Below are 24,885 nucleotides of genomic sequence, written 5' to 3' on the forward strand. Positions count from 1 at the left end.
GACTGGGAGCATCACCTCTACAAAGCTCCCTCTGTGTAGATTCAGTGGAGTCAAATACTAAGAATCCTGCCTGTACTTGTAATGCTACACTCTATGTAAGGGTGTCACCTAATAGTGTCAATAAGACACAGTCTCAGGTGTTCCCCTTTTCTGGTGAAAGGAATCGTAGCTCTGCCTTTAATTTATTTGCTGTTAAAAGTCAAAACATCAGTTGGAAAACCACATTTATGTAAGATCCCCCTTCTTCCCTGGGGCTCTATTTCGCTTTGAAATAAACTGGCATCAAATAGTTTAAAAATTCAGAACCCCCATGCTACCATGTTTTCACTTACAGTATGTGCAGACTTGTGACTTACTTGGTCATGGTTTTGGGGGTTCATTCTCTTGTAACATGGTACATCAGGAGATTTAAGAGGATCGTCTGTAATACTTGCTCAAGGAATAATTTATGGGAGATACTGCCAGTCATTTAGATCTGGTCAGAAATGACCATTTATTAGCATTTAATGGTTGTTCACTGTCTTATTCAAATGAGCCTGGGCATGGGTAGGGCTTAGTTAATTAACTAGTGGACAGGTTACAAAAACCAGCATTACTATTGACACCCTAAATGGCAATTGCTTGCAAAATACAGGCTGAAGATTGAATAGGTAGACATAAAGACAACTCCCTTTTCTTCTGAGGCACTGTTTCCATGTCAGGTTTGGGGCTGTTTTGGTAGGGCAGTCTGAGGAATCTTGTACTGCATTGTGCCTGCTCTGAAAATGTAAATAGAGACCTTCATTGTTCAGCGCTTCCCTTGTGAAAGTCTTAACCTTCTTTTTGCACTATTTTTTCCACTAATAATTAATGAAAAATAGATATTCTAATGCTCCCTTATGCATTAGAAGTGTCATCCTGTTCATAGCTTAGAAAAATAAATTGGAATTGTCTCTGTAATCTAACTCAGCTGATATTCTCACTTTATCCTCTACTAGTACATGTGACATTCTGTTGCAATCAAATATGACTTACTAGTAAAACTGTACATTTTATCAATATTTGCTTTGTTCTTCCAACTAATTTGCTTCACATGTCTTACCTTTTTTCATTTAGCTCTGTTGCAACATCCATTGATAATCAGTTTGGGTTGCACCGGCAGTCTGTAATTCAATAGATTTGCCATCTGGACAGTGCAGTCATGTTTGGTGGGTGGAGGGGTGTGTGTCATTTAGGCAAACATCTCAAAGGATCAGATCCTGCAGTCCAAATTTGGGCAAAACACTCAATTTACTGTGGGTTCTGAATCTGACAGCTATTTTACCATCTTGTTGAGACATGGAGCATAGTGCTTTGAATGGAGAATGTTTAGGTTTGGAAGGAATAGATTTTTTTTATCAATAAATGTCAGTAAATTCAATTTCACCAAACACACACAAACAGATGCAAAAATATTTTCATTGATAATTGAAATTTACAGATAGCAAAATTTACAGATAAGAAAAATGCTGCTTGAGAACTTTAGTAATATAGTTTATTTTGTATATTTTGACCTGTGATGTTGGCAATTTGTGTTTTTAATGGTTATAAAGCTTTAACTTTTTTATCTCAATATCTACTGTCATTATGGGAGGGTCAGACAATTAAATTTCCCTCAACTGTGAAAATTTAAATAGATACAAATAAAAGTAATGCTTAAAAATAAACATTGATATTCATAGAAATTAGTTTAAAAAAATCAAATTCTGCCAAGCCTAAGGATGTTGTACAAAGACACTAATGTCCACAATATTATTCTCTTCCCCCCTCTATTGTGCCACAGATTTTGCATACTGGTGAATAATGAAGACTCTCCAGTTCTAGTATAGTATAGTGCTTTGTAATCGCAAGATAATTGAAATATGAGGCCTTTGTGGATTATCGTCATTGCAGAGCTGTAAAAAGAACAGTTATGCTCATGGCTGTGAAGTTTATAGCTTTGCTCACATCTGAAAGAGACATTTGGGCAATTGTTGTCAAGAAGAATTTTCTGAAGGATGTTGGAGTCCTCTTCCTCACGAGACAGACACTAAGGCTATGTCTACACTACAGCTTATGTCTGTATAATTTATGTCACTTGGTGCGGACAGCGCTATGTCAACTACTGCTGCTCATGGGAGCTGGAGTAATCCAGCTGATGGGAGAGCCCCGTTGGCTTAGAGTGACTTCACTAGCAGCGCTACAGCAGTGCAGCCGTGCTGCTGTAAGCTCTGTAGTGCAGCCATAACCTGAGAGAATGTGTAGGACAGGGCGGTACATAGTTCTTCTTTTCTTGCTCACCCTAAGTTACTGATCAAAGGCCACTTAACTGAGCAGTCAACTTTTTTCTTTTGCTAATGACATTTTACAAATTTCTTTCCGATAAGCTATTGATGATCCTTAAATTTAAAGAGCAGCTGTATCCATGGTCGTAAATGCTAAAGCAGGGAAAGGAACAAATGGAAATGAGGTGGCTGAGAAACAAATAAGGACAATGATAGTTCACTATTAGACTGATACGAGCAGTTACATTTTCCCCAGAATGTATTTCAAGAATAGTTTCTTACTTTTTTTTGTTAAAGTTAATGTAAATTTTGAATAGCAGTGATGGTGCACGACTCATCTGATAAGGATTCCACTCCCTTAAGAAAGTTAAGTGTTTGCTCTGACTTTTCTTTAAAAACTTGAAGTGGCTTTGAGAATAAAATCAGTAATCCAAAAGATTATGCAAGTGTCTTCCAAATTGCACTCACTATCATCGGAGACAAAGTTCAATGGTCAATGTGCGTGAGGCTTTGTCACATTCTGCAGTGCATCAAGAAAAGCATGGTTTTAGAGTGCTCCTGTCTCCTTTTTTCATAGTTTTTTGGCTATCTGCTGCCAGTATACTGTCTTGAAGTCACAATTGTTAATCATATGGCTCTGTTGTAGAAAGGACCATTTCCACCCCAGTCTTGAAAGTTTTTTTTCTGTATACGCTTCAATTCCTATTATGTTGTGTGTGAAAGGGGAAGAAAAAAAAAAAACCCAAAAAACTAAACTAAAGCAAAAAACAAAACAAAACAAAACAAAAAAAAACCCAACCACACACAACTCCCCCACCCCCAATCACCTGTTAGAAATTGCATTGCTGCCCACTGTAAAACAACAAAGTAGGCAAGCTTTGACTGGCCTGTTCACTTTCAGGGTACTGAGTCTTGTCTGTTCTCTCAGGAGCTGAGGCATTGGGGATAGCTTTTGTCCTGGCCCAATCATGTTACTCAGTTTGCTATATTTTAATATTGCCTGCTTTGAGAAATTATTTTAAAGGAAAGAAACTACATTTAGCATCAAGGTCATTCTTCTGCAGATTCCAGTAGTTGTTTAGAAGGTCAAATTTAAACTTAAATTGTCAGCACTTTGTTCCAAACATAGTCTTGTTTACAAAATAAATCCACCGATATCACTTCAAAATCACATACTGTCTCTCACTCACCAGGGTTTATTGCCATCCAAAACCAGGATATGTAAGCTTCCATTACTACTTGACACCGGCTTATAACTAAATACTATTCAGACATCTGCATCTCCAATGGCATCTTTGATTATAGGAATTCATTGAAAAGTCAGTCAACAAAAAGTCTCCATGTTGTCTCCAACAGCACTTGAAAATGCAGTGAGTCATAAGACTATTTGATCATTGAAGGACAAAATAACAGGACAAGCTCTGTGTATTTTAGTTCCTGCTTATTTTAACAATCAAAATTACATCCACAATTGTCTTGGAGGCAGGAGTGGAAAAAAAAAAAAAAGTCGCAGAAAACAAGTACAAAGAGCACTTGATTTTTTTTGGATCAAGTTTGTTCTGAATATGCTGAAATCTTCTTTATATACACCTGGTAATTCATGTGTGCAAAAATACTATTCAGTACAATAGGGTGTCTGTGATTGCTGCTAAGGAAGTATGTGTCAAACGTGGGGAAAAAATAATTCAGAAATTCAAATCCAAAAGATATTTCAGTTCTGATTTTCTAATGGGTAAAAGTCTTCCTTATTTTATACTATTGCATTCTCTAGTTTCACTAGATTCCAACCTATCAATGTGGTGAATAACACAATAAAGACTGACTTTTTGGCTTAAAGCTGTCAGCTACATTTTCAATTATATATTGCTCTTAGGAAAGACTAGAATACCTACTTCAGCAGGAGATGGAGGCTGCAGGGGTGATGCTCTCAGTTTTTATGGGAGGTACAGTACAGTTCTTACCATACTATCTGCAACCAATCAAGAAGACACATATATCAACCATTGAGGTTTCTTGCTTTGGGCCACTGCCGGGGAGATGGTTTTGGGGAGACTTGGGTCCAGAAGGATTATTGGGGTCACCTTACAAGGAGTAAGTGGACTGGTGGGAGCTCAGTGTGAGACCATTGTACTGTGGGCTGGCTACTGGTGTCAGGGCTCTCAGCCAAAGCTACACAGCACAAGGCACCTGAGATTACAGGGTAGGTGGTGACAGAATCCCTTACTGGCCTGCGTGAACCCCCAAAGCATAACAGGGCTGAACAGAGCTAGGAGGTAAGATACAATGAAGAGAGGAGATGGAATCACTCCGTAAATACAGAAAAGGAAAGAATGTCTGATTGTACTTATTAACATTTTATTTGAAAATTTAAGACGTAAAACATCTCACTGCTCCACATGGTGTAAAAGAGTTAAACTAAAACCTCTTCACTCAGTCCATTTACTGTACCAGTTGCTTATGCTGACCTTTTGTCTAAAGTAGGTGTCTGCTCTTCAACTTCAACCTCCTCTTTTTTTTCTTTCACAGCTGCATGTAAGCCTTTAACTAACTTGAAATGGTAGTATTCTGACTTCTATTGCTCGGATTGCTCCAACGCTAATCTTGTTTTTATCTCTGCTTACTGTGTTCTTCGGGTATATGCGGGCAGCCTTCGGAGTACAGCTGCTACCTCGGCTCCGGATCTCGGGCATCTTCTAGAGCCAGCTCTGCTCGGGCAAGTCCAGTGGTGAGCACATATCTTCTCTTTTTCTCTTCCTCCTTTAAAACTGCTTCATTCCTGTGTTTCCCCAGGCTTCTTTATACTTGTGCAGAAAGTGTGCTGTGCCACTGCGTGGTGTCAGACAATTAGGCAATTGCAGGTTTAATTAAACCATCATACAATATTGATCATAACTAAGGATCAATGAGCAGGATCAGAAAATACAAAGAAACAGGGTGAACCTTAGCTAAATTCTCTAACCAAATAAATATGAAGTTTTGGAAAAGTATCCCCAGACACAAGCATACCCAATGTAAGGTGTGTGTTCTTCCATCGGTTAGCCATCCACACATTCCTTTCCCAATATCCTGAAAATTGTACAATGAGAATCTGTGCCGAGCAGGTTCCATCTTCACATCTTGCAGTTTTAAGGTTTTCTTTGGAGTCTGAGGGGCACAATAAATTCTGACAGACCTCTTAGCAGGAGAAGCTCCAGGTAACATAGAACTCAAAACTACAAAAGCCTGAGCTTGGTAGAGATTACTAGACTTGGAGTCTGTGCAAGAAGTGTGTCATCAATGGTAATGATACTTGTTGGTTAACCAAGATATTGGGGTTGGCTCAAAATTTACCTTGCCTTCACTAGCAGGGTAATAAATACCTGGCTGTTGCCACAGCCCTGCAGTTTAAAGGAATAAATAAATAGTGTACTTTTGTAAATTAATCAAACATCTGTTAATTACCTTAAATATAACTTCCCTCCCTTTTGTGCATCTTTTAGTCTTTTTCCTGACCTGCTCATGGTTTTTTTCCTTTCTTCCTTTTCTCTCATACCGCCTTGTACATCTGTCTTTCCCTGTGTTATTCTCTGCCTCTTTCCAAATATTTGGCTTTCTTCTCCCAAGATCTTTTAATACCATACTTTTCTAACTTGTCCAATCTATCTTCGGCCCAATCCTTTTTGTAGATTACCAGACACCTGAGAGTCAAAAGATTAGCCCAAAGACTGCTATTAAAGATGAGGGAGGAGGGAATGCACTGTACAATAGCAATACCTTTGTACCATACTGACTTCTTCTCACTTGCTTGGAATAGAGAGGATGCTGGGATTACTGTCCTTGAACCTAGCGTGGTGGTTCCGTAATTCTTATTAGCAGTCCAGCCAGTAAATGTCACTTCACTAGACAGAAATATATTGATTTTGCAGAGGCTTTGGACCTTACTCGAAGAGGCATTTAATTATTTCAGAATTTCAGACAACTTGTAGGCCAGAAAAAACATCTCCTTTAAGCGATGTTATCTCCTTAACTAACTGAAGAATTGCATGTTTCTTAGGAGCAGGCTACCTATTAAACATGTCTAGAATGTGGAATTTAAAGAGAGCTATTTAGGCTTTCTCAGAAAATGACAGGACCCTTTGAATACATTTCACTTGTGCCTTTTGTGGCCATGTCATTTGTATTATCCAATGCCAAAAAAATGCTCAACAAAATGACCATGCCATAAAACCCTCTGTATTCATGAAGTAGTTAGTACAAAATATAAGACAGGTGTCTTTGTATAGTAAAAAACTGACATTTACTGAAAGACTGAGAGTTGTTAGCAATATATGGGCTGTGAATTTGGAGTGGCTAGGTTGGTGTGGGTTTCCCTTTCCCTTGATGTGCACTGTAGTCATGCCCTACATTCTCCCTGCTCATTATTCCTCTTTTATCTCCATTTGGAAAATGGTTGATATATGCTTACTGTGGGTATCCTGTGCTTTCCCATTGCCTCTTGATCGGGCTGTTTATAAATTCTGTTTTTAATTATTGAGAAGGAAGAGAATTATATGTTTTCACTCTACAGTACTTACTTAAAAAATGCATAAACCCACTCATTAAAGAGATATCAGTTACGAGCATGTAGCTGTTCTTAAAGAATGAGGATATAGCTTAATAAGCCATCCCTTGAACTGTTAGATAAGATGTAAAACTACATTTTTAGAAATCCTTTTTTAACCTGATAATCCACACAAGATCAAGGAAACTGCATCATAGAATGTACAATTAGATAGAGCTTTTCACCTCGCATTCATCAGTTTGAATCTAACCCATGTTGTAGTGACCAGAGTTTAACATCTGATAGCTGTGTTCTGGTTTAAATGAGATGAGTTGATGATTTGAATCCAATTCCTGCCGAACAGCTGACTATGTTGCAAATGCTATTGCTATAGTTGGGACTTGGTGGTGGTGTTAGTAGAATGGCTAGGCATTGAACAGCGTAATAACCCCTTTCATTCCTAGAAACGCCACCACAGGGTTAGGTTTGAGGCATGTTGGTAAAGCATTTTGAGCAAGCTTGTACGGCTAGTGCTGTATGCATTTTGTGGATAAAGATACAACTTCAGTTTCCAGAGATCAATTTAGCATCTTCCTTGCAACCACTTAAAAATAACCCAACCAAACAAAAAATCATCTACGGGCAGAGAATGCGAGGGATCCCTCTACACAATGCCTAAGGCCCCCACAATGACAGGGAAATGAGTAAGTGAGATATACTAATCCTGGCAAGTAACCAGCATGCTGCATAGTGAACTAGATTATAAGAAAATTCAGTTTATAGTGGAGTAAGACTTGAATTGTTCCGGTGAATTTCAGTCAGCTTTAATGAAGCATCACTTCACTTTTAGAACAGTTCCAGAGGGGTAGCCATGTTAGTCTGTATACAGCAAAAATCAAGAGTTCTGTGGCACTTTAAAGACTAACAAATTTAATTTTTGTAGGGATAAGCTTTCGTGAGACTCAGCTCACTTCATCAGATGCAGAGGTAGAATGAATAGAAAGAATAACTTATGCCTACAAAAATTAAATTCATTAGTCTTTAAAGTGCCACAGAACTCTCGTTGTTTTGACTTCACTTTTAGTAAAGTTTAACACCGCCATAACTGTGCTAATTCCCTTAGTCAATCGTTATTATATGCCAGGTACATGCTGCAGCACTTCCCCTCAGGGACTGAAGATATGGGCTTTTAGGAGGAGTGGGAGAATGACCTGAATAAACACCCACTTTTAGTAGGCATCCCCAGTCATAATAAACTCCACAATGAATTTATGCATCACTTAGCTGAGGAGCTGAAATTTGAATGTTGTTTTAGGCCTTCCTGTAGGGAATAATTTTAGAAAATACGTATCTGGATATTTTACAAAAAGAAACAAGAGGTACCAGGATAAGTTTGGGGCTCATTAACTTTGATTATTCTTTTTGAAAATAAAACATTCTGCTACCAATTAGTTACTGTCAAGGTCACCAGTGAATATGCCCCCCATTTGGAAGCCTATGAATCGATGGATAGAGAGAGAGACAGAGACGCGCACACACTCCCGATGGCAAGAATACTGAGGGGGCAACTTAATGAGGGTCTACATTATATACTACACTGCTGTTGTGGGAACCAATAATCTCCGATGTCTCTGACCTGTCAGAGGCAGGAGTCAAGGCTGCACTGCTGAAGATGGCACCTGGAAAAGCAGCAGGGCCAGACAAAGTCATGGAGGAAATTATCAAAGCCTTGAGAGAGTTTGGTGTTTGTTGGCTCAGGTGAGTCCTGCATGCAGTTTGGACAGAGAAAAAACTCCTAAGAGAATAGAAAAAGTCCTTACTGGTACCAGCATACAAACAAAATGGTGACATACACATTCAAAGTAACAAGGAATTACATTGCTGTCCCACTACGTGATGATGTTAGAGAGAATCGTTGCATTTGTGCAACAGTGGAGCCCATTTTAGGAAAGGAGCAATTCAGTTTTAAAAAAAGAAAAGGGATGACAGATAGTATATTCATCACTCAATAGCTGGTGCATCTATTACAATTCTGCCTGGTACCAGAGGACATTATCCAAATGGTGGTAGGTTTGTATGATAGTTCCATGACAAAAGTGCGGACACCCTTCAGTGTAATGGAGGGTTTCAAGGTGAAGGTTGGGCTCCACCAGCGATCAGCACTTAGTCCATTACCATTCATAACTGATGGACTTCATAAATATGCCAATCCATATGGAAGGTGGTACAAAGTTGATCTGTGCAGATAATATCTGCTAATGGAAGGAAGTTTTGGGCCAGGCATTTGATGCCTAGAACAGCGTACTAACAAACTCTGGCCTCAAAATGAGTAAAGAAAAGATTGAAGTCATGTGGGTGATTTGTGCAGAACCAAGACAGGCTATCAAGCTTGAGGCCCAGTGTCTAAATCAGATTTCTGCAGCTATGTACCCTGTGGGCTGGTTAGCAGCAAATGGAGAAATCAGGAGACCTGCAAGCAAGGCTGATGAGCACAAGGGAAGTCTGGCACAAGATAAATGGAGTGATTTAAGATAAATGAATGCCCAGATTACTTAAGGGACACCTATTCAAAACCATTGCTAAAACTAGCTTTTCTGTATGGATCAGAGATATTGGTGATTAAAAAGACACTTGAGAAGGATTGAAGCCATTGAAATGAGGTGTTTGAGTAGCAAGTGGGGTGACATTCATACATGTGGAATGATGTCATCAGGAGTGAAACCAAGGTCTTGTAGTATCAAAAAGAAGCTGCAAGAGAAGAGGCTGAGATGGTATGGGTGTGTATGAAGGATGGATAAAAGGAATCTTGTTAGGGAGGTACTTGAGATTAGAGTACATGGGTGGAGAACAGGAGGATGGCCAAGAAAATGGTGGATAGACTGTGTATGGTAGGATGGAGTGGGTATAATGCAATCATTGGACCAGCAAGCCTGGAAAAGACTGATATGGTGACCCAACCCCGCTAGATAGAAAAAGAGAGAGAAGAAAGCAAGTGAGGGGTATAATGAAGCAGTCCCATTTTGCATCCATAGATGTCTGAACTCAAAACTTCAGGGGCTTCCTCCATCCAGGAGAAGGAGACAAATCCCTTTGCAAGTCCTTATAAATTGGGAGGAATTTGAGTTAGTTCAGAGGTGCAGAAAATGAAGTGGAATTCAACATAAGCAGCAGACTTCAGGTTGGATAGTGTGAACAAGTTTAAGCATAATCAAGTCATGTGAGTCAATATACTGCACAATAAATGAGCCAAATCTGAAGTGTCAGTGAGAAGATGGTTGGTGCATAAACCCACAATGCCACTCAATCTGCTGTTCTTAAATATGCAATCTAAGAATATTTCAAAGCAAGCTTGAGTTTTATATGGCCTTCTGACATCCTTCATGTACCCTAGATTAACCTGCTGACATCCTGTATGTACCCTAGACTAAGTAAAGCAAAGGTCTCCCAAAAATGTAGTAGCAGCAGCTTGACTTCAGGAACATTGATCATTCTTATTTCTTACACAGTTTATTCTTCTTATTTCTTACACATCCCAAAAGGATGCCAAAGCAATTTAGAAACAACAGTAAACATAGAACACTATTGAGAAGCAACAGAGTATGAGTGAAGGAGTCGCTGCATAGCACATGACACTGTGACCTGTCCGTGGCTAGGGTTAGACCACCTGAAAATACCACGGTCAGGGCGGGCTGCAAAAGAAGAGCAGATTCTCCCAGCACTGGTGCGTAACACTGATGTTCAACTTCTCAACCAGCCGCAAACAGTGCTTCTGATTCCCCACAGTGGTTATCAAGAAGCTAAAACACAAAATACACAACCTTTTTTACTGCCTTTCAGTCTCTGGCTCCCAATGAGCCAATAGGTGTAGTAAGGAGATAAATTATTATAACTCTCTGCTCTTTATCAAAAAGTTCTCCTGACCTCAAAGGGTCAGCCACATTACCAGATCAATATGAGTTCTGGTCTTTCCCAAAATACCACACTGCCAGCCAATCTTTTAGTAACTAAAACTAAGGGTTTATTATAAAAGGAAAGAAACAAACAAGGTGAGAGGTGTTTGCAGGCTTCTATAGTCCCGCTGGTGTGCATACAATACTGGATGGGTCTCAGTTCTTTGTTTCACAGCTTCAGTTGCAGATGAGTTGATCCAGAGGTAGGGACTGAAGACAATATGAATGTGGTGCAGCTGCTTTTTATGTCCCTTTGCCATGCTGCTTGTGGAAATTTACAGAAACTTGGAGTCCAGGGTCACATGAGTAAGTCACCTGTCCTTGCATGCTTTGTTGAGTCAGAGGAGCATCCATTACTTGTTACCTGACTGTAGTGTCCAGAGGAAGGCTCACGAGATGGGAACCTTTTATGGCCCATTGTGAAAGTTAAGTATCCTTTTTGATGGGCAATCAGCTGGCATTGTTCATTCATAAACTAGCTAGACTGGATACAAACCATTACTTTAGGAGCAAACACGTTTGAAATTCAGATGGACAGTCATATCTGTAACTTCAGATACACAGATGTGACATGCACATAAACAATATTATTATATTTAGCCAATCATAACCTTTCTAACGGTACCAGATATGGCATATCTTGTATGAACAATGTAATTTTGAAATATTGATGTTCAATAATATCATAATTGATCCCCCTAATCCAGACAGCGTCACAGACACTACAGGGCCTAGAAAGTAAACTTGTGAAGATCATGTGCACTGCTTTATTTTACAGAAGGGATCAGTGGAGCTTAATGTCTACACAGGACTTTAATGTTTAAGATCCCATCCCAAAGAAGTTCCACGTAATAAAGTTCATAGAAAGCAGTTGATGTAACTATGATATGGTATTTTTCTGTAAAAGTACTCTACTTGTTGTCAGCTTGTCATCGGGTTTACTTATTAACCTGTAAACCTGACTTTGAAAGACTTTCATTAAGTAGTGTTATTCTTCAGGAGTTTGAAAAGCGAACTAGTCCTATGAGAACCAAAAATCAAACAGGAGTAGAGCTGTCCCGGTATGAAGTGTGGTAACATTGTACAAAGAACATGTATGTACAAAACACTATACAGAAAATTTTCCTGCAAATAACTATGTATTTAACACAGGTGGCTGTGACCATCTGACATGTATCGGGCTGAAACACTTAGGACTAAATCTAGCTTTGCATGATCTCAGCCCAATAACGTCTATTTTTAAATTGTGCTATTAAAAATAAAAATATTTTTAGTTTTAAAATGTATTACTGAAAAATCCAGTTTTTTCAGGATCTTTTATCTTGAAGAGTAACTGAGAAAAGGATCTCTGTTTTGAAAACAGATCTTTGGAGGTAATTTCCTAATGCTTTAAAACAAACCTTGCATCATAAAGGACAGAGTATTTCTTTTTTTAATTGAAATTGAGTATTTTCACAGCTAACTTATTGCAGCCATTAACCTGTGAATAAATTGGCATTTTTAAACAAGTACTTAATGGCATAATAGTATGTAATGATTCTGAAGGAAATTTGGAGTTTTTACCATTCATATATTGCATATCAATAACAACTTTAAGTGCTATTGAAATAGCACTGCATATCAACCCTCAAGAAAAAAATAGGGAAAATTAGAATTAATAGGGATACCAAGGTACTTAATACTTAAGGAGACATCCAAGTATTGTGAGAAAAAATGAGTTGGCAACATAGGTTTCCACCCATATGGATCAGGACACAACATTACCTATTTCCTACCCTTGCTAATTGTGCTATGAGAGAAACAAAACACAACTAAATGGTACTAAGTTTTCATAATTTATGTTTTGAAGACATGGAGTGCCTTTGAAAGATGGCTGTATCAAATTAAAGGTTGGAAGTGTCACTCAAACCTATAACTTTTTCTCATTACGCTGTTTCTCCGTCCAACACTGACTTCAGCTCCTTTGTGCAAAAAACTACAGTAGCTGCACCTCCAGACAACTACAGGATTTTGCAAATCTGCATTCCCACGTCTTACTGCCATGAAGTTTTTAATATGCATGCAGGTGTTAGGAATGTACTTGGTAACATTATTAAAATGATATACATAAAATTATAATTACTTTCTATATTTGCATGAGTGTGCAGTTGTTAAACTGAAGTGGTAAGATTATGGTACTTTGTCAAATTTGCTGGTTGATCTGGTACTCAGTTAACCACTTCCATCATGTGACTGCCTCTTTATTGCCCACTCCACGTGTCTGTGTGTATGTACAGTAGCTACATGCCAGTATAGCATTCAGATGTGTAGTTTTCTGTATAAATATGGATCTTCAGGATAATGCTGGCCAATGTCGCTCTCCATAAATCTTCAATAATTGAGAGAAAATTGGAGGTAATTCTGTTAATGTGGATTAGTTTTCAAATGCTGAGATTTTGGAATGGGGGAGAGACACTGTATGCTATTAACGTTTGGAAATTTAAAGATATTCAATCTTTGTAATCACTAAGAAGAGCTAGTAGTTTGAAGGTATGTCTTTGGAACCAATTACATTATTCTCTGAATCTGTGTCAGGATTTCTCAAACAGAACTAAAAAGAGGACAACATGCTTGGAGTGCAAAGGCATATTTTGCTAGCCAGACACAACAGGTAACCTGTGCTATGTTCCTTTTCCCATTTCTTGGAGACACTCAGAAGGTGGGAACAGGAGCCAGTTTTTTTGTAGCCTGGGGAAGCGGGGGTGCTGTATTAGATGATTGGCATCACAATATTTTCACTATAAGCCATATGTTTGAGAATGCAAGTGTGGTTAGGAGAATGCACAGGCCTACTTGTAACAAACCAGCATAGTAATTCTTTGGCAGAGCTGCAACTAACTCCTTATGTTATAGGGGGTTACATCTCTACTTAGGAACAGAGTATGAGCGATAACAGATTAACTTAACTCTAAGCAAAATTGTTAGCTGTTTGAGACTTTGCCCTCAATTCTCATAGCTTTCGTTGAATCCAGTCTTCCCTTTCAATTTTAAAGTTTTACTGGCATACCAAAGCTGACAGTGATAGCCAGTGAAGGGTGGCAGATATGTTTGTGCTTCAGCTTGTCTGGAGTGGAGATCTGCTGCAGTGCTGACTTGCATTCCAGAAATTGTTGATAGGTTTGTTTAAGTAAGAATGATTAATGTAACAGTAATTCCTCATCTAGGTTAGTTACAAAAAACCCCTGAAAAACTCCTAGTCCTGACCTGACAAAGTTCAGAGGTTTCTCACTATAACCTTTAAAAGCACTGTGCTGATTCCTATAGCAAGGTAGACTGACTATTATTGAAATACACAGAAGGCCTTAAGGTGGTTCTGTGTGTGCCCATAGAACGTACCTCTTTTAGATTGTACTTTAATGAGTTTGATTACATCAGTCACTCTTTCCCAGTGAGGTAGTAAGGAACAGTACATTCTGATTATTGCAGTAAAGTTTTTTTTCTTTTCCCAGTGTAATGTTAGGTTTATAATGCCCTGCTATCTCTCATTCAGTATTAGCTAGTATCCATCTCCCAGGCAATGCTGCTTCATCCTTTCTTGATTCTGAGTTTGAGGCTGCCCTCTGGTGCTGGATTTATAGAGCAGAAAAGGTCAACAGTACTCTGAAATTGTTGTATCAATGGTGTGTGTGTTTGTTCACTAAGAACCTAAATGATCTTGAAATACTCTACTAGTTTTAGAACAGAAAATGTGACCTGAATGAAATCTGAGATCACAACAAACAGAAAAGGCCTTGCTCTTTATGGGGAAAATGATCTAAGCATGCGTCACTGAGGAGCAACTCAGTGATGCATTCACACACTGACTTGAGTTGTGGTCTTTTTTAGTATCTGATGCCATATAACATAAGGTCCTCTAGCAACTGCTTTGTCAAAATTTATAAGTGTATGTAGTCTAAGAGGCTGGTGTCTGAGAGTTCTGGATTAAAGGCCTGACTCTTCCACAGATTTAGTGTGACCTTGAAGTCACTTAACTTCTTTGTTCCTCTGTTAACTTGCTCACAGACTGGGGATAATATGAACCTACTTCACGGGAGTATTGAGGTCTATTCAGTAAATGCTTGTAAAATATCTTTCATCTGAAGCGTGTAAAGTATAATGCATAATGTTGATGCTGGGTACATATAGAGGCAAGGCATTAGAGGGGTTAATATAAAATATTTGTAAGTTAAGTGAAAAGACTAGGAAAATACGTTTCAAATGTATTAAAACTGCAGTAGTTTGTTCCTGTTTGTGAAAAATAGGCAATACTTCCATATATGGACTTGCAGAATTATTCTGCTCCTGCTTGGCTTCCAGCTGCATTAAGCCCTCTGATAGTGCTGACACTTTTGTAACATGGCTCTGTTTTATTCTGAAAAATAACCTTCAGAAGAGGCTGAACTCTGATCCCTTTGTAACGTGCTTATTTTGCAAAGAACAGCTTGTACCCCTTGCCAAATTACAGTGCTGCACATTGGAATTTTTCTGAAAACTATTCGACATATGTTTTCTTTCCCCTTCTGTCTTGCATAACCCCTCTTAAATGACGGCCATTCAGGTGGTGGTCTCTTAGTAGAGATGAGTAATATCCACTATTAAAACGTTATGTAGATTTTGATTTATTTCAGTATAGTCCTACAAATAAAAAGCTTTTACATTTTTCTTATACTTTTTTTCTATTTGTTACTTTCTTGGCAAGTACCGTATTCTTTTTTTTTCTATAACATGTTTTATTTTACAACAAAAAGTATGGTGGGTAGTTTGGAAGCAATTAGGTTGTTCTCCATCTGTTTGCTTGTGTGATGGCACTTGTTGCACAATAACTTGGAAGTTTGACATTGTTTGGCAAGAACTTTGTGTAACTTCAAAGGAAAATAAACTTTCCTTCCTGAACTTTCACTGTTTAGTTTCCGCTTGGTTCAAATATTAAGGGTCTTCTACCATGCTGATATCTGTTGTTAATTAACTAAGGAGACAAAGAATTCTATCTTCTGGATCACTGGAAACTTTTGCCAGTTCAAGTTACATCAGCATAAAAGCTGCCCCAGTTAGTATATCGCCTGTGCGCATGTGTACTTGGCTCCTTGTGTCAGCACTGGAAGCACTCACCAGGAATGCAGTGCACCATGGGTAGGTATCCCAGGATACAACTTGCCACTGTTCAGTGCACAGTCTTTTGGGAAGTTTTGGTATTGCATGGTGTGGCAGAAACGAGTTGTGCAGGGGTGACTGGGACTGTGGGGTCAAGTTCCCATCATGGCATCATTTTCCAGTGGGGTTGGTGATTTTAGCTGAAATCTCACTCCTGTGGGTACCACGGGCACAGAGAATACACCCAGGTTTGTATGCTGCCAGACCTTCATGGAAGTTTCATTGAGATCTCTCAGGAGGATTCAAGGGACACCACGGTGTACATAAACTGCTCCACATAGCCCTCCTGCCTAGTTTTACAGGGCAGTGAAAGCTGGTAGCAACCCTGCCTCTTTGTTGTACCACTACCTCTTCTAGTACGAGTAAATTAATGAAATGTCAGTAGTTGTGTCCTTCTAAGTTGAGGGAGCCTTCAGTACATCGTTGTAATGGGAAATACAATTACATGCTTACCTAAGGTGCCTTCCCCTGAATAAGGCTTGCCTATGCTCAACTGCAATGGAATCTCAATAGCTGGACCCCCTGGTCACAGGACCTCTGCTCTTCTCCAACTCACAGTTCGCACCAGGGGCTTGTGAGTCAGGCTCCTTGGAGGCATCCACAGTAGTGCATACTGCATAGAGTGGTGTTGGGGTCTTTTTCAAATATGGCATGCAGTTCTTTGTAAAAGCAGCAGGTCTATGGCTCAGCACTGGATCAATTGTCGGCCTCCCTAGCCTTCTGCTTTGCCTGCTGCAGTTTTTTTGCTTTCACAGAGCACTGCTGCTGATCCCTGTTGGACACCTTCTCGTGCATCCCCTGTGCAATCTGCTCAGAGATGTCCATGTTTCTGTGGCTGGTTCACAGCTGTGCTTGCACAGCCTCTTCTCCCCACAGGCCCAGCAGATACAGTATCTCCTGTCTGCTCCAGACAGGAGCATGTCTGGAGTGTGCCAGAGGAGTCTGCCAGTATGGCCAGCTGGGCAGTTGCACGCAAGAGTGGAGAGCTGCTAGGTGTACTTGACAAGAGGGACAATCAGGAAAAGGCATTTCAAAAATTTGTGGGACTTTAAATAGGGTGGGGTGGGCGGTTCCGGTCTCCCTGACCCTGGGATAATGGAGTTCACAATTGTGACCAGAGCAGTCAGTATCAGGCTTTGTGGGATAGCTGCTGGAGGACTGCTAGGGTTTATGAAGGTAATGCAATGTGTACATTAGCGCTCCATCAACCTCAATATATCGACCATGGCTCAATGCCACTTGGGGAGGTGGTGTTCCTATGTCGGCGTATTGGAGCACTTACATTGGTGGGAGGCAAAATTGAAGGATAGACATATGCAGAGCTAGATTGACACAAGGTGGTCTACGTCAATCTAACATTGTCATGTAGACCAAGCCTTAGGTTGGAGCTTAGAATGGCATTAAAGGGATCCCTCAAGGGACCTGCTACTCTCCTTAAATTACCTTGTAACACTCACCTGGAGAGCTATCAGGTCCTGGAATTTTACTGCTTTTCATACTTGGTGTTGCCTCTAAAATTTCTCCTTCTGTTATCTGAGGTTTCTTTATCCATTTCATACCTCTTTGGCAAGCCTGCTATTTTCAGTTATTTTTGAATTCAGAGCATGGTGTATCTGAGTGTAGAAGTGTTTTTATAAGCAGCAAAAGTAGCACATTTCACTAGGGCAGTGGTTCTCAGCCTGCAGGCTGCTTGCAGCCCAGTCAGCACACAGCTGCAGCCTGTGTGACTTCCTCAGGGCCATACAGGTAGTATATATATTGTGTGGGTGTGGCCGACACAACACACAGAGAGCTGCATATGTGGCCCATAATGATAAATAGGTCGAGAACCACTGCACTATGGCGTGTATCTGTTGCTGATTGTTAACTTGTGGTATAATGTGTTGCTTTTGAATCCCTGTAAGTTTTCAAACCAGTAACTTACTACTTATATTTCCTGTTTCTTAAAACATCTGTGTTGTATATCTAAAGTCTTTTTTCAGTGGCATGTGTCATCAGCCTATATAGTTTCCCACTAATATTAGTTAACTGTATATATACTTTTTTGAACCTGTGGTTTTGACTCTTCTAGTTTTAATTTTTCTTAATCAAGTGAGAGGCTCTGCTTCTCAGCTGACCCTGAAAACTTCTCCACGTTCCTCACACAGAAGTTCTCTTTATATTTATATCATTTGAAAGTATTGAACAATGTCCCCTTTAATTGCTGTAGTCCAGTTTTTGTCTTGGAGAATCAAACAACTCATTTTCCAAAAATCATCTTTGGGACCCACCCCAATTATTCAATATAATTTCTAATGGGGGGTATGATCTGACCATGCCAGTTTCTGCAGATCTTGTCTGCTTAATTAAAGATTTAGAAATGAGCATTTAATCAGTTATATAGTATATAAATGATGACTGTGTGAATAAAACACATAATCTTGTTCAGATTCTCTCCAGTGACTGAGATGGAATAGTAGGAACAGAAAGGAAATTGGTGTAGCAATAACCATATCTATTTTTTCCTTTCCTGTTAGATTAGTCCCAGTAAGAAATTGTCCTACAGTTGAAGGCTCTTCCAAATAGAACTTCCCCTTCTCAAAGTGTTGCAGAATTCTAAAGAAATGTTTTTTAAATGTTCTTTGCTTTTGACTGGGATCCTAGAGTGAGCCCACTGTTGTTAATAACTCAGCAATTGTGCTGTTTAATAAAATCCCAGCCTTCATTTTTAGAATGATCATTACTCTGAAAAGGCCCATGTTTAGCAAATATGCGTACGCTTTTCTTTGGCTGAACCAGAAAGAAAGTTGTCTTGAAACCAATGCTTTCATGCCATAATCCAGCCCTCCTGAAAATAATCTGAGTGGTTTTTTAGTTCTGCCAGACCTTTTTTCCTTTTAATGAATTTACTTAGCCCTTCGACATTCAAAAACGTTACTTTAAAGGGAAAGACACTAACTCATTAGCTTACACAAACACTTGAATGTTGTATGTTTCTTTGACTATTTGAAGGCATGAACCATTATGTGGCAAATGTCTCATTTCTAATTATGTTGTATTCATAATTTTGTGCCTGAATGTGGCTTGATTTCTGCTTTTAGACTCCCATAGCTAATTCCTTTATTAATCCCCTCCCTCTGCATTCCCCTTCCTTTAAATCCAAAAATAAAATACCAAAATAGCATATAAATCAGTCCCCAAATGACTGACTGCTGAGCCCTAAACAGAGATGGAGAGAAGCATTCTAGTAAGGTTAATGTTCCATTTCAGCCTTTTTGGCAAGGAACATTTTGGGGGGTCAGAGAGAGGGTTGTTTTGAAATTACTTTTAGTTCAATTTTATATTGTGTAATGTAATAATACTATGCACAATATTATGTAATATAAAATTTTTAATAGGTGAAATTGGAACAAGATGTTTTCATTTTATCAGAATGAAATATTTGACAGAAAACAAAACTACTTGGATTTAGTTTCTTGAGAATTTTTTTGTTGCTTTGAAAGAGACATTTCTAATTTGCCGATTTCTTCTTCCCAACTCTTACTTTAAAATGCTGTCCTCTCTCTCCCCTTGAACACTTGGTCTGCTTCTCTTTGCAATCCAAGGAAGGTACATTCTCCACCTATGGGACCTCAACCCTCACCCCTAGGGATAGATTATCTGATCATTTGCACTATTTTGGGAGGATTTACATAGAACCCTGTGGATCCATCCTCATGCCTGTCTATTTTCTTTAATCTCCTCCATCTCTGAGACACACTCACCTTTTATTTTCTGTTTTCAATATTCAGAACACAGCTATGACAGTTATGCCTATCCCAAAACCATCTTTTGGTTAATATCCTTAATTTTTTCTTTTCCTACCTTCCTTTTCAGCATCTTATTATAGTTTAGTTTCTAATCTGGAGTATACTCTTGGATGTCTGAGATTTAGACTTGGATTTCTGTTCCAGGTGATTTATATGTGGCCTGTACACCTGTCTAATTTCTGAATGATTTAAATTATTTGAAATATGGCTTTCTTGGCTAAGGTATACCCCATCTTAAAATATACTGTACACCAAGGAAGTCTTGAGAGATGAGTGATCCAGACTGCTTCCTTCCCCAAATGCCAGTGCAGCGCTGTGTGTTATAGTTGCTCTTTGAGCAGAATATCTTGCCAGTGAACCTTTTTCCTAAGGTCCCTGACAGAACTAGGTTTAAAAGCAAACTGTCTTATTTTGTCTTCCTTTTGTCCAATATTATCCAGTCATTGCTTCTAAGCAATGTCTCTCTTTCGTTTGCAGGTTGAAGAAAGGCCAGAAAAAGACTTTGAGAAGGTAAGAAAGTTAATATGAATTATATTGACCATAACCCATATCTTACCGCTTTTCTACATGTTAAACTTGCATTGAATTTACACACATTTTGAATAAAATCCATGGCAGAATATGGCTTAAGATAGTAAGAACATAAGAATGGCCATACTGGGTCAGACCAGTGGTCCATTTAGCCCAGTATCCTGTCTGTGGCAGTGGCCAGTGCCACATGCTTCCGAAGGAATTAACAGAACAGGGCAATTATTGAGTGATCCATCCCCTGTCATCCATTCCCAACTTCTGGCAGTCAGAGGCTTAGGCATGCCTAGAACATGGGGTTGTGTCCTTGACGTGATGCATGAACGTATCTAATTCTTTTTTGAACCTCGTTATAGTTCTGGCCTTCACAACATCTCCTGGCAACAAGTTCCACAAGTTGACTGCATTGTGTGAAGAAATACTTCCTATTGTTTGAACTTGCTGCCTCTTAATTTCATTGGGTGACCTCAGGTTCTTGTCTTAATGTGAAGGAGTAAATAACACTTCTTTATTCACTTTCTCCACACTGGTCATGATTTTAGAGTCCTCTTTCGCATCCCCCCTTAGTTGTCTTTTTCCGAAGCTGACAAGTCCTAGTCTTTTTAATCTCTTCTTATATGGAAGGTGTTCCATACCCTTAGTCATTTTTCTTGCCCTTCTCTGTACCTTTTCCAATTCTAGTGCATCTTTTTTGAGATGGCGTAACCACAACTGCGCACAGTATTCATGTAGGCATAGCATGGATTTATATAGTGGCGTAACGATATTTTATGTCTTATCTGTCCTTTCCCTAATGGTTCCTAACATGGTTAGCCTTTTTGACTGCCACTGCACATTGAGTGGATGTTTTCAGAGAACTATCCATGATGACTCCAAGATCTTTCTTGGGTGGTGGTAACTAATTTAGATCCCAACATTTTGTATGTATTGTTGGGATTATGTTTTCCAACGTGCATTACTTTGAATTTATCAACATTGATTTTCATGTGTCATTTTGTTGCCCAGTCACCCAGTTTTGTGAGATCCCTTTATAACTTTACACAGTCTGCTTTGGACTTAACTATCTTGAGTTGTTTTGTATCGTCTGCAAACTTTGCCACCTCACGGTTTACCCCTTTTTCCAGATCATTTATGAATATGTTGAACAGAACTGATCCTAGTGCAGATCCCTGGGGGACACCACTAATTACCTCTCTCCATTCTGAAAATTGACCATTTATCCTTATTCTTTGTTTCCTGTCTTTTAATCAGTTCCTGATGCATAAGAAGACTTTTCCTCTTACCCCATGATTCCAGTGGCCGCACTGATTGTTGGGCAGGCTTTCTGCTTCTGATGTACTTTAAAAATGTATGCTGTTAAAGTCTTTTGCTAGTTGCTCTTCAAATTCTTTTTTGGCCTGCCTAAATTGTACTCTGCACTTGATTTGTCAGAGTTTATGCTCCTTTCTATTTTCCCCAGTAGGATTTAACTTTCAATTTTTACAGGATGCCTTTTTGCCTCTAACCAATTATTTTACTTTGTTGTTTAGTCATGGCGGCACTTTTTTGGTCCTCTTACTATGTTTTTTTAATTTGGGGTATGCATTTGATTTGAGCCTCTATTATAGAATTTTTAAAAAGTTTCCATGCAGCTTGCAGGCATTTCACTTTTGTGACTGTTCCTTTTAATTTCTGTTTAACTATCTTCCTCATTTTTGTGTAGTTCCTCTTTCTGAAGTTAATTGCTACTGTGGTGGGCTTCTTTGATACGTCTCCCTACACACAAGGATGTTAAACTTATTTATATTGTGGTCATATTACTGAATGGTTTAGCTATATTCAGATCTTGGACCAGATCCTGTGCACCACTGAGGACTAAATTAAGAATTGCCTCTCCCCTTGTTGGTTCCAGGACTAGCTGCTCCAAGAAGCAGTCACTTACAGTTTCTAGAAACTATCTCTGCGTCTTGTCCTGAGGTGATATGTACCCAATCGATATAGGGGTAATTGAAATCCCCCATTTGTATTGTTTTTTCTGTTTTTATAGTCTCTCTAATCTCCCAGAGCATTTCACAATCACCATCACCATCCTGGTCAGGTGGTTGGTAGTATATTCCTATTGCTATATTGTTGTTGTTCAAGCATGGAATTTTTATCAGTTGTCATTTAATATTTTTACTACATTTGACTGTTTTGTTTCATATATAGTGCCACTCCCCCACTAGCACAACCTACTCTGTCGTTCCTATATATTTTATACCTGGGTATTAAGGTGTCCCATTGATTTTCATCATTCCACCAAGTTTGTGATGCCTATTGTATCAATATCCTCATTTAATACCAGGCACTCAGGTTCACCCATCTTAGTATTTAGACGTCTGGCATTTGTATACAAGCACTTATAAAACTTGTCACTTTTTAGCTGTCGGCCATTATGTGATATAATTGAATGAGATGCCTTAATTTAACCATTTTTCTTCAGTTTCTATCTGTGCCTTATTAACTTCTATCCTCTCCTCCTTACTAGGATATAGAATCCCCATTAATAGATCCTCCCCTAAGGGATGTCTGTCCGATCCATGTGCTTCTCCACACCTGGCAGCTTTTCCCCAGCCCTTACTTTAAAAACTCCTCTACAACCTTTTTAATTTTGTATGCCAGCAGTCTGGTTCCATTTTACTTTAGGTGGAGCCCATCCTTCCTGTATAGGCTCTTCCTTTCCCAAAAGGTTCCCCAGTTCCTAATAAACCTAAACCAGTCCTCCATACAGCATCATCTCACCCACGCATTGAGACCCTGACATTCTGCCTGTCTAACTGGCCTTGTGCATGGAACTGGAAGCATTTCAGAGAATGGAGATCCTGGACTTCAATCTCTTACCTAGCAGGCTAACTTTGATCTCCAGGACCTCTATCCAACATGTAGCATGACCACCGGCTCCTCCCCAGCACCACACATAAACCTGCATAGCTGTCCTGAGAGATCCGCAGCCTTTGCACCTCAGGAGAAAGACATGGCGAATTGCCTGCGGTCATCACAAATCCAGCTGTCTGTATATCTAATGATCAAACCCCCCTTACTATTACCTGTCTCTTTCTAATAACTAGGGTTCCCTCCCATGGAGAGCTATCCTCAGTGGAAGAGGGTACCGTTACATCATGTGAAAAGAGGGTCCCAACAATAGGATTGTTTCCCTCTGCTTCACTTTAATGTTCTTTTTCCCTGAGACTTTGATCCTCCTTAACAGCACAGAGGTTGGGAGGTGGGACTGCTCCTCTGTGTCCCATGAAAGTCTCGTCTTTGTATCTCTTTGTCTCCCTTAGCTCCTCCAGTTTAGCAGCTCTGGTCTCCAGAGCTTGTACTCAGTGTCTGCGGGCCATGAACTCCTTGCTTTGAGTGCACACATATACTACCTGCCCACAAAGCAGGTGCATGCTGTATTCAGGGCAATAAACTAGATAGTTCCCACTCAAATGCTGGACATCTGCCTGCATTCTTTTTATTCCTGAAACATGTGTTGTTGTGTTGTTTTTTCTGTTGTGTGTTGTGTTATTTTTGGAGTCGGGGTATTTTATTGGTCAAAGTGTAGAGAATGTTAATCAGGTATATCTGGCTCCCAGGCCCACCCTCCCAAAACTTCCCTATTAGCTGCTCCTATTTGCTATACCCTTTGCTCATTTAGGAGCTGGCTTTTTAAAACTGTTCACCCCTGGTTAAGGGTTAATTGGTGCTAAAGGAATTAGGGATCAAAGCCTCCTTAGGAAACTCCGAGGCTTGCTTAGCAGGCTGCTATGCTCAGCACAGGGCCCCCCAAACAGACCACACTATAGACTTCAGTCAAGCAGCAAGCACACAACAAACTCATCCCAAGGATCACATAGTCACTCCTCCTTCACCTGGAGAACCACCTTGCAAAACTCCTGTTAGCTGCTACTGTTCACTAGCTCCTCTGGTCGCTTAGGAGCTGGCTTTCTAAACCGCTTTATTGGCCCTTTCTATTACTTGAATCTGTAGTTTGAACTTGATTTGATCTTGAAAGGCAAAATTTTCAAAAATAAAACCCTGAGTGACTTAGGTGCTTTACCCCAAAGTGATTTAGGAGCCTAGGTATCTTAAATGTTCAATAGTATATCCATTCTGTAGTATTGTGGTAATAAATCTTCATTGCATAAGAGGCAGAAAAAGAAGCATTGACCTCATCTTTGTTATGAAGGTAGGCATTTTTATACATTTTACTGAATTTGAAATGGTCTGATATACGTATGCACACTCCTCCACCGTAAATAAGGTTACCATTGCACTGTGTGCAGTACATGAATAAAAAGAGCTAAGAGTGGAATTTTCAAAGGCATCAAAATGACTTAAGAGCACAAGTCCCATTGAAAAATCCCACTCTGAAGGCCCCATTGCTGAAGTTCTGTGCGTGGCAGTGTCTGAGCTGAAAATCTTTTTCAGGCTAGCAAGGAATAGATGACTTGGACCAGTTCTGGTAGAAGATGCTTTTATTTCCCACATGTTGACTACCTTTCAAAAAAGAATATTTACTATAGAAAAAGTTATGCAGGCAATATTTGAATCAGATCTGACAGAGCGGACACATTTCAAAACCATCAGTATAAAATTTTGAAAGGGAAAACCTGTTAGACTACTTCCAGCCCCTATGGGGCAAA

The 24,885-nt window shown here is 39.4% G+C and overlaps 1 protein-coding gene across 17 annotated transcripts in view; it reads left to right on the forward strand.

Moving 5' to 3' along the window:
• LRRFIP1 (LRR binding FLII interacting protein 1) overlaps positions 1–24,885 on the forward strand; it is a 167,377-nt gene that overhangs the window by 113,265 nt on the left and 29,227 nt on the right. For 13 of the 17 annotated variants that reach the window (XM_067548686.1, XM_067548688.1, XM_067548691.1 and 10 more), the window contains 2 exons: positions 4,930–5,007; positions 20,186–20,218. In XM_067548686.1, coding sequence (XP_067404787.1) covers positions 4,930–5,007; positions 20,186–20,218 — 111 coding nt within the window. The remainder of the gene's footprint in view (positions 1–4,929; positions 5,008–20,185; positions 20,219–24,885) is intronic. The other 4 variants (XM_067548681.1, XM_067548683.1, XM_067548685.1 and 1 more) reach the window with 1 other exon arrangement.

This window comes from Emydura macquarii, unplaced genomic scaffold (assembly GCF_026122565.2).
Source record: "Emydura macquarii macquarii isolate MOO-44397 ecotype Brisbane River unplaced genomic scaffold, CSIRO-AGI_Emac_v2 contig_1253, whole genome shotgun sequence".
NCBI lineage: Eukaryota > Metazoa > Chordata > Testudines > Chelidae > Emydura > Emydura macquarii.